Source organism: Pongo pygmaeus, chromosome 6 (genome assembly GCF_028885625.2).
Source record: "Pongo pygmaeus isolate AG05252 chromosome 6, NHGRI_mPonPyg2-v2.0_pri, whole genome shotgun sequence".
NCBI lineage: Eukaryota > Metazoa > Chordata > Mammalia > Primates > Hominidae > Pongo > Pongo pygmaeus.
In genome coordinates, this window is record NC_072379.2 from 141,175,915 (window position 1) to 141,191,061 (window position 15,147).

At 38.3% G+C, this 15,147-nt stretch overlaps 1 protein-coding gene across 1 annotated transcript in view; it reads left to right on the forward strand.

The window, feature by feature from the left end:
• The window catches only part of MGAM2 (maltase-glucoamylase 2 (putative)), a 109,988-nt gene that overhangs the window by 74,475 nt on the left and 20,366 nt on the right, over positions 1 to 15,147 (forward strand). The window contains exons 36-45 of the mRNA XM_054493932.1: positions 1,057 to 1,141; positions 2,657 to 2,795; positions 9,385 to 9,518; positions 9,800 to 9,834; positions 9,935 to 10,051; positions 10,635 to 10,783; positions 10,880 to 10,964; positions 11,375 to 11,431; positions 11,851 to 11,975; positions 13,111 to 13,199. Of these exons, the coding sequence (XP_054349907.1) occupies positions 1,057 to 1,141; positions 2,657 to 2,795; positions 9,385 to 9,518; positions 9,800 to 9,834; positions 9,935 to 10,051; positions 10,635 to 10,783; positions 10,880 to 10,964; positions 11,375 to 11,431; positions 11,851 to 11,975; positions 13,111 to 13,199 (1,015 nt within the window). The remainder of the gene's footprint in view (positions 1 to 1,056; positions 1,142 to 2,656; positions 2,796 to 9,384; positions 9,519 to 9,799; positions 9,835 to 9,934; positions 10,052 to 10,634; positions 10,784 to 10,879; positions 10,965 to 11,374; positions 11,432 to 11,850; positions 11,976 to 13,110; positions 13,200 to 15,147) is intronic.

Sequence of the window (15,147 nt, forward strand, 5' to 3'; positions counted from 1 at the left end):
ATATATGTCCAAGGGCAACTCTATCTGTGTTTTCCTCTGTCCTGATTTCCTTCCCCACTGTCCAGTGGCCTGAAATCTTAAGCAAGCTCTAGGCCAGCTCTGAAGAGCTATTTAGCTCTGGGTCAGACTGGAAGAAGTCTGTGATTCACCCCGGAGACAAAAGTCCACTGAAAGCACTGGGGCCTCCCTGGCCACCTGCACCTTTGAGATAGTTAGGCACAGAGTAGACATGTGAAAGGACACAAATTAACTCAAACAGGCAAATCAGACAGTGAAGAGGTGTGGGCAGCTTTGAGAATAAGAGATACTGATAGCTCTGGGGTAGTATTTTTTTTTTCCAGTGGAGGGAAAGCTGTAGCTGGGTAATTCAAAGTAATGAATAGTTCTTCAAGTACTTTTATTTGCCTTTAATATGTCCTATTTTAAATAGTCTGGCATTCAAAAATGTAGCTTTTCCACTGTCGGAGTGCGCCGTGAACATTCCCTTAGGAGCCCCTACTCCTTGCATTTAAGTAATAAATTCCCCAAAGTATGTTTTTATTTCCAAACTTGTTTCTGAGTTACGTACAACTTTTTAGAAATATATTTATGGCAGAAAGTGAGATAACTCTCCTTGTGTTTGTCCTATGCCAATATCAGAATTAGTCCAAGCGACTGGACTAAGAAAAAATAGAGGAAGATAATAGTAACCTCTGGCCATCGATTAAAAAGTGAATAATCCATGCACAGTAAAACAAAGATGGGCTACCTCTGTTGGGGAGTTGTATCAAGAGATTTCCTTAGATCCTGTGTCCAGCATTACCTCACTATTTTTGCCACTATAAAACAATCCTTGTAAGTTTTAAAATGCCAGGTAAGCAAGGAGTTTAGCACTCCACTTTGGCCGATATAAATTTTTAGAATCCATTTTTGTCAATGCCAGGAATTAAACACAGTGAACTAAACCACCAGCTGAGACGAGGTCTTCAAAAGTCATCTCCCTGAGGTAGTATCCTCTATAGCCAAGACCATCCTGCCCCTGACATGACGAGATCTTTTTTTGTTAACTCATTTCAGGATATGAATGAGCCATCAAATTTTGTGGATGGATCTGTCAGGGGCTGCAGCGATGAAATGCTAAATAACCCACCCTATATGCCATGTATGTAAAATAATTACTTCATCAACTTACTTTCCTACTCAAAGACTCCAAAAGTTTTCCTTTTACTGTCAAAGTGAAGCCTAATGTTGAAGACAGAAACTATTCTCCAACATGACATGAAATCCCAAGTAAGATAACCTTGAATAAGTGCAGCTAAACTAATCAAGCAAGAAATAATGACATGATGTGGTATGAAAGAAACCAAACAATGCATGGTACATTTGATTCCATTGATAACTACGAACAGGTTGCTAAAATTTTCAATAAACCCTTACACACACACACACACACACACACGTGGAGAGATGTTCTTTTGATTAGAGAATTAAAACCTAGTTTCTGAAGTCTCTCTGCCCATGTAAACAGACATTTGATGAAGGATACTTTTTGGTCATTCTGTGGTACAAACAAAAATAGAATGTTGGGATCAAAAGGATCTCGGAAAGTTGAATCTTCTCACGTTGCAGAGAAACAAGGAAGGAAATGACTCACTTCTAAAAGTACTGTAGCATGGCTGAGGTGGAAGGATTGTTTAAGACCAGGAGTTTGAGTCTTGAGACCAGCCTGGGCAACATAGTGAGACCCATACAAAAAAAAAAAAAAAAACACCAAAAAACAGAAAAACAACAATAACAAAAGGCACTATACCAGTAATCTATGGGACAGAATCTAGAATTCAAGTTTCTTGATGTCTACATCACTGTTATGCTGCCCATTGCTCACTCACTCACTCATTCATTCATTTTCTCCTTCATTAATTTAATGCAGAGGGTGTTTGACTTGCAATGGTCTGACTTATGATTTTCAACCTTACAATGGTGAGAAAGTGACATGCATTCAGTAGAAACCAAACTTTGAGAACCCAAATAACCATTCTATTTTTCACTTTCACTATAGTGTTCAATATGTTACAAGAGATATTCAACATTTTGTTTTAAAATAGGCCTTGTGTTAGATAATTTTGCCCAACTTAGGCTAATGTAAGTGTCTGAGCACATTTAAGGTAGGTTAGGTCCATTCAATGCATTTTCAAGTTACAATATTTTCAACTTGTGATAGGTTCATGGGGATGTAATCACATTGTAAGTTGAGGATCATCTGTACTTATGTATCAAGCAAATGCTGTCAAATCAGAAAGATTTAGAGATACAGATACAAAAATGATTGAAATAAGATTTATTCTCTGGAGAACATTACCATCTAGTGGAAGAAACAGTCCTAACAATGAAGGAGTTTATTGTGTTGGCAAAAGGGCTATGACAGTACTCTATAAATTAAATCAGAGTTGGTGCAAAAAGAAGGGGAGCTGCTTTTCCCAGCTCCATATTTTATCCTTACCCTTCATTAGTTATAAAGACACAGAACATTGTTTTCTATAGACTAAAATCTCATAAAATTGGGCCTGTTACTGGTAACAAAGTTGTTGATTGAAGTAAAGAAATGCCAAAATGATGGGCATTTCTAGTGAATGTGCAAATCATGTTGTTTAGGAAATAACTCGACATTTCCCCTCAGATTTGGAATCCAGGGACAAGGGCCTGAACAGCAAGACCCTGTGCATGGAGAGTCAGCAGATCCTGCCAGACAGCTCCTCCGTGCAGCACTACAATGTTCACAGCCTGTACGGGTGGTCCCAGACCAGACCCACATACGAGTGAGTGTCTTTTTGTTACAGCAGCAAAGATAATTTTCCACATCATTCCTTTTGCCATTTCATATTTGCACTGTGCATGTATCCACGTGATGCCAGTTAAAATGGGTTAATGTCAAAATTTCAGGCATGGTTGCCCAAGCAACCACCTCTGAGCGCATTTATCAAGTAAGTTACTAAATTCACCTATTTAAAGTGAGCAATTAGGTAGTGTTTAGTATATTCATAGAGTTGTGCAACTATCACAAAAATTAAATTTGAAACATTTTCAGAACTCGAAAAGGAAAACCTTTGCCCATTAGCAATTATTTCCACCTTGTTCCTACCTCCTGAGCCCTAGCCATTACTCATCTATTTTCTGTCTATGTAAATTGCCTATTCTGGACATTTCATAAAATGGAATCACACAATATGTGCTCTTTTGTATATGGCTACTTTCACTTGGCATAATGTTTTCAAGGATCATCTATGTTGTAGCATGTATCAGTACTTGGTTTCTTTTGACTAATAATATTTCATTGTATAGATACACCATATTTTGCTTGCCTATCTGCCAACAATGAGTGAACATCTAAGTTGTTTCCATTTTTTTTGGCTACTATGAGTTGTGATTATGTGAATATTCATGTGCAAGATTTGGAGTAGACATCTTTTCTTTGTTTTGAATATGTATCTAAGAGTGGAACTTCTGTGTCATATAGGAACTGTATTTTTAATATTTTGAAGAAATATCAAGCTGTTTTCTAAAAAGCCTGTACCATTTTACTTTTTTTTTTTTTTTTGATGGAGTCTTGCTCTGTCGCCCAGGCTGGAGTGCAGTGGTGCAATCTCAGTTCACTGCAACCTCCACCTCCTGGGTTCAAGCAATTCTCCAGCCTCAGACTCCCAAGTAGCTGGGTTTTCAGGCATGTGCCACCATGCCTGGCTAATTTTTGTATTTTTTAGTAGAGACAGGGTTTTGCCATGTTGTTCAGGCTGGTCTCGAACTCCTGACCCCAGGTGATCCACCCACCTCAGCCTCACAAATTGCTGGGATTACAGGCATGAGCCATCATGCCTAGCCTACCATTTTACATTCTTACCTGAATGTCTGATAAAATGTATAAGGTTGCAATTGCTCCATATCCTTGCCAACACTTGGTGATATTCATCTTTTTAAATGACAGACATTGTAATGGGGGTAAAGTGATACCTAATCATTGTTTTGACTTTATTTCACTAATACTAATATTATTGAGCATCTTTTTCATATGCTATTGGCCATTTGTATATATTCAAATATCTATTCAAATCCTTTGCTCATTTTTGATAGAATCATTTTATTATTATTATTACTGAGTTGTGGCCAGGCATGGTGGCTCACACCTGTAATCTCAGTACTTTGGGAGGCCAGAGTGGGAGGATTGCTTGAGTCCAGGAGTTCGAGGCCAGCTTGGGCAACATAATGAGACCCTGTCTCTACAAAAAACAAACAAGCCAGGCAGAATGGTGCATGCCTGTAGTCCTAGCTACTCGAGTGGCTGAGGTAGGAGGATCTCTTGAGCCTAGGAGTTTGAGGCTGCAGTGAACTATGATGGCACTGCACTTCAGCCTGGGCAACAAAGTAAGACTCTATCTCTACAGAAAAAAAAATATTATTGGATTATAAGAATTCTTTAAATATTCTAAATTCAAGCTTCTTATGAGATATATAGTTTGAGGATATTTTCTCTCATTCTGCAGACTTTTCCGTAACCATGCCTTTTGAAGCACATTTTTAAAAGTTTTTATAAAGTCCTTTTTATTCATTTAATTACTTATTCATTTGTCACTTGTGCTTTTGGTGTCATATTCAAGGAGCTATTGCCTAACTCAAGGTCATGAAGATTTTCTTCTAAGAGCTTTATAGTTTTAGGTATTACACCAAGATCTGTCATCCATTTTAAGTTTATTTTTGTGTATGGTATGAGGTAGTGGTTCAATTTTATTCTTTCCTTCATTTTATCGTCTTGGCACCTTGTCAAAAATCAATTGACAATAAATGAGAAGGTTTATTTCTGCATTCTCAATTCTGTTTCATTGATCTCTTTATATATCTGTCCTTATGCCAGTACCATACTGTCTTAATTGATGAAGTGCGACTCTTCCAATTTTGTTTTTTCAAGATTGTTTTAGCTACTATGGGTCCCTTGCATTTGATATGAATTTTATAATCACTTTGTCAGCTTTGACAAAATAGCAACAGGGATTTTGATAGGTTTTACATTGAGTCTATAGATCAGTTTGGGGAGTATTACCATCTTAACAATATTAAGTCTCTTTTGATTCATTAGCATGAGATGTCTTTCCAGTTATTTAGATCTTTAATTTTTTCAACAATTATTTTTAGCTTTCGATGTATATGTTTTTGGTCATTATTTCTATAAATATTTATCTGTCCCTTTGTCTTTTCTTTTATCCTTCTGAGATTTTGCCATTTTCCAATGTTGTTGGGAAATCTCAGACTTGTTCTTTAGTTCTTCCCAGGACAGAGTGTGATCTTTTCTGTTCAACGGCCCATTTCTGCTCAAGTATCTGAGCTCTCTGCCTTCTGTCCCCAGAGTTTACAAGAACCTCATACTATTTGATTTTGGGCTATCAACAGGTGATAGATCATGTTGCCCCTGGGTGTTCCACACTCAGGGGCAACATGGTCTTCCAAACAGAAATTCTTCTTCCCTTTCCCACTTGCTTTACATCTTCATTTTTCAGTTGCTCTTTCACAGTCTTGCTTTCCACACCTATCTTGAGGCTTTTCCAACCAAGGAAAAACTAGTTCTTCAGGAAAACACCCATGTCATTATATGAAATACACACAAAACAAATAGATGTTTTGCACCCTCAGAGATAACCTTACCACGGAAGAGTACAAGGATGAATAAGTCACAGTCGCTGCTTTCAAGGACCTCATTGTCTAATTATAGGAGTCAAACATGAGAGGGAAAATCAATTAACTGTACTGGGATAATCCAGAAAGTCTTCATAGAAGAAGTGACATTTGAATGTTGGTTAAAAGAAGAGTAGAAATTTTCTTTTGGCAAAGAAGGGGCTTGCAGGGCAAAGAAAGCAGCAATAAGAAGATGTGAAAACTTGATAGAGTTTCTACCAAAAGCTCATCTTTCCCATGCACCATCCCCTCCTCTCTCTTCAGGGAAATTCGCTTTTCACACATCCGCATCCCATTGCCATCTTTCTCTTCAGAGAAGCTTGCTCCACGAATTATACTTTTCCATGGGTGCTCCTTTCTTCATGAATTATTTTTATCTTCTTCCTCACTGCTGGTATATTGCTTTAGGATTTAGACTGTGAAATCTTCTAACTAAACTTTCTCATCTTTCAAATTGGAAAAATCATAGCATCTATTGTTATTATAAAAATTAAATGATATAATGAATCCACAAGTACTTGGCATATTGTAAGCACTCAATAAACATTAGCAATATTTTTAAATTCCTTTTCATCAACATTTGAAAATGTCCCAGTTGTTCTGGCTTTTGCCTATATCCTCCTCCAACCATCATCTAATCTTTCAACTCCCTCCCATATTCAAGCTGTTTGAAGGAACTCTTTCCATACATGATATATTTATTTTTTAACTCTCATACACCTTGATGTTTCTCCCTTTATGAATCACACATGCTGGTCATTCTGACCTTGATCAGGCTAATCCCTTAGCACATACAATCTAAAGACCAACTTACATCTATTTCCTTCATGAAATCTGCTCAGATTACTCCATCCCTCGTAATTCCCTCCTTCTCTTAACTACTAACCTGATAGTATGTTCTACATTTTAAGTTATTTCCTCTACACACTTTGTTGAGGGGAGAGGACCATGTCTTCTTTGTTCTTTTCTGTCCAAGCACTGGACATTTTTATTTCTTTTTGTGAAAATGTCTTTCTTTGTCAGCCCTGAGTGCCCACGTTGATGGGAGAGCTCAGCGTGTGAGGCATCAGTGGTCAGTTTTGTTCACTGACTCTTCCTTGCTGACCTTCATGCTACATCCTCTGCTGATCTTGAAGTTCACAATACTGAGGTTCACAATATGCCCTGCTGCATATGCTTTGTGTGCTTTTGCTAGTTTCTCAGGATCTTGACTGTGCTTTCCAACCTAGATTCCAGATATTTATGCATTTACCTCTCTGGCCACAGTTCTGCAAACTCCTTTGCAGGTTCCCCTTCCCACTCTTTCTAAGCCTATGTTCCTCCTATGCCCAGGTTCAGTCATCTTTTTTTTCAAATCATGTAGCTTTTCCCTTGTGTAAGCACAAACACATACTACTGACTTTAAATACATTCTGGATTCAGATGGCCCCCAAATCTATGTTCCCAATCCAGACTTCTCTTGAGCTTCAAACCTAGAATTGCCCATAAACGTCTCATTTATGATGTCCCATAGGCACTTCAAACCAATACTTAAAATGTTGAACTATTTGTCTCTCCCTTAAACCTGTCCTCCTGCAGTCTTTTCTTTCTTCTTCTTTTTTTTTTAAGATGGAATCTCGCTCTGTCACCCAGGCTGGAGTGCAGTGGCACGATCTCGACTCACTGCAACCTCCACCTCCCAAGTTCAAGCAATTCTCCTGCCTCAGCCTCCCTAGTAGCTGCGATTAGAGGTGCATGCTACCAAACCCAGCTAATTTTGTATTTTTATTAGAGGCAGGGTTTCGCCATGTTGGCCAGGCTAGTCTCGAACTGCTGACTTCAGGTGATCCGCCCACCTCGGCCTCCCAAAGTGCTGGGATTACAGGCATGAGCCACCACGCCAGGCCCCTCCAGCATTCTTTATTTTAGTGAAAGGAACCAAGTTTAACTAGTCATTTAGGTCATCCTAGATTCTCTTTTCCTGCTTTCAGTCGGTGACTCAGTTCTTTGCATCAGTCACTACTCTATCTTCCTGCCTTATTCCAGGCCTTCATTATCTCTCATCTAGACTATTATAAAAATCTAAGCTATCCTTACCTCCATTTCTTTATCGCACATACATACATATGCATTCTTCCAATTTGTGTATGGTTAAATCTATACCTTTTACTTCATTATATTTTGTCCATTGTTTTTATTTGAAATTCCTTTCTCTTGTAGAAATCAGGTGGTTTATATATTCTTTCTGTTTTAATAGAACGTGTGTGTGTGTGTGTGTGTGTGTGTGTATTTCCATTCATTTTTGGATTTGTTTTGGTGTGAAAAATTGGAAGTGACCCAAATGGATTAGTTTACACAACAGTAGTCAGCTACTTTTCCTGACATCATTTATTGACTAATTCATCTGTGTCTATTGATCTGTGATGCTTTTTTAAGCAAATACTTGGATTGTATACATACTAGAATCTGTTAATAGACTTTCCCTTTTGTTCAGTTGATTTTTCCCTCACATAGTTGTTGTTATTTTCTAAGGGTGCGTGCAGATGATCCATCTTCCACTGAAAGATAAACATCTTTTATGTATATTTGCCTCTGTGTGCAAAACATGTCTTGCTTTTTGAGGTATAGAAAAGCAGAGTGAATATTTCCAAAATGCTGTGGCTTTTATTTGGATCCCAGATCTGCCTCCTTATTCTTTTCTTCCCTCTTCCCCTGCTTGCCCTATGACTACAGACACACATGTGCCACCCTGCCCAGCTAATTTTATTTTTTTGTAGAGACAGGGTCTCAATGTGTTGCCTAGGCTGGTCGTGAACTTCTGGCCTCAAGTAGTCCTTCTGCCTTGGTCTCCCAAGGTGCTGGGATTACATGTGTGAGTTACTGTGCCTGGCCTCCTCTTTACTCCCTTTTTTTTTTTTTTTTTTTTGAGACAGAGTCTTGCTCTGTTACCTAGGCTGCAGGGCAGTGGCACGATCTTGGCTCACTGCAACCTCCACCTCCCCAGGTTCAAGTGATTCTCCTACCTCAGCCTCCTGGGTAGCTGGGATTACAGGTGTGCACACCACACCCAGCTAATTTTTTTTTTTTTTTTTTTTTTTTAGTAGAGACAGGGTTTCACTATGTTGGCCAGGCTGGTCTTGAACTCCTGACCTCAAGTGATCCACCCACCTTGACCTCCCAAAATGCTGGGATTACAGGTGTGAGCCACCACACCCGGCCCTCTTTACTCTTTAAATGACCTTTGATAAGCATTTTAAAGATCATCTTATTTTGTCCAGCTCACTATTTTCAGGCGAATGCCTTTCTAACTTCTCTGAACCTTAGCTTCCTAACAGTAAAAGGAGCACAAGGAAACCTTTTCATGATGTTATGAGACACCACATAGGAAAGTGACCAGTATAATACTGGAATAGAGGAATTGTTCCATAAATAGCTATATTACCCCTCACTCCCACCCCTTTCTCTTACTCCAGGGAGATAATCAGATTTTTCAAAAATGAAACCCACAATCTAGGTGCAGATATACCTCTAGTCTTGCTGTGAAGTTTGTTGGGATCTTTAGTATGGCTTTGAGACAGCAGATTCTTCCTGGGAAGAAGTTATCTGACTTGGACCGAAGTACCCTCACCCCCTCATGCTCCAAGATGCAGTTACTCTCTGTAAAGGAGTTCGTTTCTTCAACTCACCTCCTTGTTCCCCTCCCACCAGAGCTGTGCAGGAGGTGACAGGACAGCGAGGGGTCGTCATCACCCGCTCCACATTTCCCTCTTCTGGACGCTGGGGAGGACACTGGCTGGGAGACAACACAGCTGAGTGGGACCAGCTGGGGAAATCTATCATTGGTGTGTGGGCTCATTCCCAGGGGCCTGTGCTGGCAGGGAGGGCACTGGAGTTTGTGCTGTTCAGCAGCACTGGTTATGTCTCTATCATCATCTAGGTGGGTGGTAAAATTAACAAGAACTGAGTTCTCGCTGGGCATGGATTTTAATTTACACCCATCTTTTAATATTTTCATCATGAATGGTCCAGGGCTTTCTAATGGGGTAAGGAAAAATCAGGCCAAGCCTTCACTCTCCTCTCAAAGTGCTCCTTCATCCGACACAGCTGTGTCTTCTCCTTGCAGGCATGATGGATTTCAGTCTCTTTGGAATACCTTATGTAAGTCACATTCGGACCATTACTAATTGCCCAGTCAGATTTTAGTTAGTCAGCGCCTCATGAAATTCCCACCTCATGCTCTCATTGTGCACCTTCTCAGACAGGAGCAGATATCTGTGGGTTCTTTGGAGATGCTGAATATGAGATGTGTGTTCGCTGGATGCAACTGGGGGCATTTTATCCATTTTCCAGAAACCACAACAACATCGGGACAAGGGTGAGGCAGCAGTTCGTGCTCCAGGTGTTGCGTACCCTCAAATCATAACTTCTTTTTAACCCTCAGGAGTATTATACTCATTTCCTGAGAAAAATCAAAAAACATCACCAGAATCTTAATTTCTTGGGAAATCCACAGAGTTCAGAACTCTGGAATTATCAGTAATTTTTAGAAATATACCCTTTCTCATCTCCTGGAGAATTAGTACCTATGAGGAAAAGTTTTTATAGTTCCCCATGGGGCTAAAATGAAAGAAGCTCCCTTTGCTTTTAAGAATATTGAATTTGTATTTTACTCAAATTCATCCAAGATATGTTGGTGCTGCACAGAAACCTCTCTCTGTACACATGTAGAGGGCCAGAGCTGGACCTATTCCAGGGACTTAGGAATCAGTGATAAAGAGGAGAAAGCAAGAAATTCTAATTTTGTAGGGTGGCAGAGATGGGGAAAAGGGTAGGCCAGGAATGAAGGGATAAGTGGCTTGTAACCTACATATTGAATAAATGCCCATTGATTCTTTTCTGATGCCACTGGGATGGAATGAAGAAGAGGTGATCCATTATATGCTCCTTTATCCTTACAGAGACAAGATCCTGTGGCCTGGAATTCAACCTTTGAGATGTTGTCCAGAGAAGTCCTAGAGACCAGATACACCCTGCTTCCTTATCTCTATACTCTGATGCATAAAGCTCACGTTGAGGGCAGCACTGTTGTCCGGCCCCTTCTCCATGAGTGAGTACAGCCTCTTTCCCCAAGCATGTCTTGCAAATAATCCTCTGTAGCAGTCATAAGAGGATAGGTGAATTTTTCCTGTTTTTTTTTTTTAAGGTTTACGGATGACAGGACAACATGGGATATAGACCGTCAGTTCATGTTGGGCCCTGCTATCTTAATCAGCCCTGTGTTGGAAACTGTGAGTTCTTCATTGTAGGTCAGAAAACCTTCAATCACATGATCTAAAATCATGGGAAAAGCATTTTAAAGATCATCTTATTTTGTCCAGCTCATTATTTTCAGGCGAATGCCTTTCTAGAACATCTACAGGAGATCTTTTTCTTTTTTTTAAAGATCTCTCTGTTAATGAAAGCTTTACTACACTGACTGATTTCTTATTTTAAAATTTTGTCATTTACTTTTTAAAAATACATTTTTTCTGTAGTTCTGAGGAATAATTTTTCAGGATTTTTCTTAATAAAATCCCTCAAATTATTGCAATCACTATTAAAATTTTCATTTTTTATCTTAATTTTACAGTGTTTTAAAAATGAAAATGAAATATATTTTTTGAAATATTCATAATGACATGTCAATTTTATGTTTCAGAGCACATTTGAGGTCTCTGCTTATTTTCCAAGAGCCCGTTGGTATGACTATAGCACGGTAAGAACTAATATACTTGTGAAGAACCAGTTTGGTCTATGCAGGGTGGAGAGGTGGATAGAGCCTTCTATTTCCAAGCACGTATTTTCTGAGGCAATAATTTTGACCTTTTTAGCCTTGGCAAGGCTTGTTTAAATGAAAGCATGTATAAGAGCATAGATGAAATCTAACCACCTACATCTCATTGAAGCTCCCCCCTCACCCTTGCCCTTGCCTCTCAACTTTTCTGGAGAAACAAAGACAAGTCTAGATTTTCAGTCTTAAGCAAAAATGAAAGATCAGAGATTTTCTCTTTAGGTTTGCAGTCTTTTGCTGACTTTCTAACATGCTTCCCAGGAAAGGAAGGGCTTGTAATTAAAACATGCTCTCATTTAATATATTTATCTCTCGTCATTTTTTGCCTGTATTCTCCTTTCTAGGGAACTGGCAGCAAATCGACAGGTCAGAGGAAAATCCTGAAGGCTCCCCTTGACCACATCAACCTTCATGTCAGAGGAGGCTACATCCTGCCCTGGCAAGAGCCTGCAATGAACACTCACTCCAGGTGAGGAGAAGAGGCGATGTCTAACAGCCTCTTGCTATACCGTAATGAGGAAGCCTTACAGGAGGCTGCCCCACCTTCACCAGGGATATGTGGATTATAAACTAAATTGCCAAACAACTTTACTGGTCAGATCCTGTGAGTGCTTTCTGAGTGGGACCCGGAGGAAATAAGTTCATAAAGTTAGTCTTAGGGATATATATACACACATATATTTTTGTCTGTAGTGCTGTATCAAAGGCAAAAATTTTCCTGAAGGCAGAAAAATGTTTCTCTTTCCACACTGTTAAAAAGGAATAGGGAATGTTAATGAGCTCTTTGACTTGTGATCGAACAAGAACTAGGTAGGACTGAGTCCTTGTCCTATCCAAGAACTTAGTGTTCATTCCTAAGTCTACTTTGGTCAATCAAGGAAAGATATGCTTGTGTGTTGTGTGTGTGTACACATACGTATATAAATTACACATATAATATGTAAAAATTTATAAAATCATTGATTAAACAGAACATGTCACATCAAGAAAGGCACATAATAACAAGTCAAAAGGAGAGAAGTTAACTTTCAGCCTTGTGGTGTAACACATGGTTTATACGAAAAAGGGCTTTGAGCTGGATCTTTTAGATTTGAATGTACAAAGGGGAAAGAGAGATCCTGGTCGATTAAAGAACTGAAGGTGAAAAATGGGTTGGGTTTGGGAACATAAACCATCCAGTTTAACTGGAGGACAGATAAAGGGAGAGATAAAATAAGTAAAACTCCAGCAGGTTAGGATTAGATCCTGGAGGGTGGTGAATGCCAAGCCACTACTTTGGATTTTATTCTGTGGCAACCTGGAAGCTACCGAGGATTCTCTTTTGAGGGATTTTCTTCCTATGAAATTAATATTTCATTATATTACTTGTATGTATATTTGATTTTTGGAAATTGAAGCTAAACCAAATGTTTTATTAAATTTTAAATGTTTTCCATTAACTTTTAAGTGTCTTATATTTTATCTATTTTGCTATTTTTAGAACTTTATATGCATATTTAATACATTTCTTTTATTTCTAGATAAGTAATGTTTTTAACACAGTCTGTTCTTTATTCTTACAACCTACAATCTAGAGAAAAATAACTCTTTTTTTTTTTTGGTAGTCGACAAAATTTTATGGGATTGATTATTGCTTTGGATGACAATGGGACAGCTGAAGGCCAGGTGTTCTGGGATGATGGACAAAGCATTGGTGAGTATAAACTTTCCAGGGTCCCTGTACATCATTGAGAAAAATCATACCATAGAGGCTCGGCATATAATTAACATGAACTGAAAACCTCTCTCTGCCTATCGTCAATAAGGCAATAACGTTTGGAGAATTTTTCCAACTTTTGCCTTCTCATTTATATTATACTATAGTTAGTATAGACTGGGTACAGTCCCCAGCTTTGTAGGTTCAGGAACTTGCTGTTATGCATTCAGCCAGGGATGATCTATCTCTGTATAACTGTCTCACTCTTGATTTAAAAAGAAGTGTGGATGCAAATATCAGGCTGATGGTTAATTCATTCTCAATGGGATAGAAACATGACTCTATCATTTGGATCAGCCATCTATACCAGGCACCCTGTTCCTCACAAATAGGCCTGCTCAAGAGGCAATTTAGAGGTTAGAAAATTTCTTGGTGACTTGTAAATTGGGAATTAAGTATTGCCCAAAGGATACTTACATCGATGAAATATTAATTTGTATGCTTCCTTTCCCCAGTTGAGATAGAGTATGTTAGTTCTACTTTAGGTAAGTGAGATTTGTCATTATCATCAGAACACCCTCTAACTCAGACTTTTCTATAGAAATAGGGACACACTGTTACTAGCTGACTCTCACTTTTCACTACTTATTACTGTGGACCAGAACCTTCTAATCTTGCAACATACCACATTTTCTGAAATTATAGTATAGCTTATTTTTCACTACTAATATTTCTAGAGATTCCTTCTTTTTTAGGTTTCTTCATTATAAAGATAAGAAATTCTCATTAAAGAAGTAGATATTCTTTACAACACATGTTAAAGACAGAAAATTAGGAAAAAAAAGCACTTTTAATATTTTTGCTGTACTGACTTTGGCTTTTATATTAAGAAAATGCTTAATTTTTAATATGGCTGACAACATTCTGCATATTTAATTTGTGAATGCTGTTTATTTTCCTCTAACATAATGACAGAAATGTGTGAATGTTATCATTTACTCCTTATAAATACCATTATGATGATCATATTCTATTGAGAGGATATGTACATGATGGTTTTAATTTTCATTGTTATAAATAACATCCTTTTTCTTTCTTTTTTTTTTTTTTTTTTGAGTCTCACTCTCTCATTCAGGCTGCAGTGGCACGATCTCAGCTCACTGCAACCTCCTCCTCCCTAATTCAAGTGGTTCTCCTGGCTCAGCCTTCCCGAGTAGCTGGGATTTCAGGTGTGTGGCACAACACCCACTAATTTTTATATTTTTAGTAGAGATGGGGTTTTGCCATGTTGGCCAGGCTGGTCTCGAACTCTTGGCCTCAAGTGATTCACCTGACTCGGCCTCCCAAAGTTCTGAGATTACAGGCATGAGCCACCGTTCCCAGCCCATATATAACATCCTTGAGTATTAACCATTGTTTCCATTTTAGATTATGTCCATAGAGTAGATTCCTGGAAGTGATATTACTGTATTTTAATCACCTTTAAAAAAGTTGTGATTTATACAAATAAAATGTATCCATTTTAAGAATACAGTTAAGTTTTGACAAATGTGTATAGTTGTATAGCCACTACCACAATGAAGATGCGGAATATTTTTATAACCCCGAAAGTTCCCCTTTTATAGTCAGCCTGCGGATTCATCCAACTGTGGTCTGAAAATGTAGTTAGCCTACAATAGTTGCATCTGTATTGACCATGTACAGACATGTTTTTCTTGTTATTATTTTGTAAACAATACAGGATACCAATGATTTACATAATGTTTACATTGGATCAGGTTTTATAAGTACCCTGGAGATTATTTAAAGTACACGGGAGGATGTGTATAGGTTATATGCAAATATTACACTACAAAATAACTTACATTCAAATAATAATGTCAGATTCATTTTAATGGTCAAAAAATGAAACCACTGAAATATTCATCAATAAGTATATTGGTCA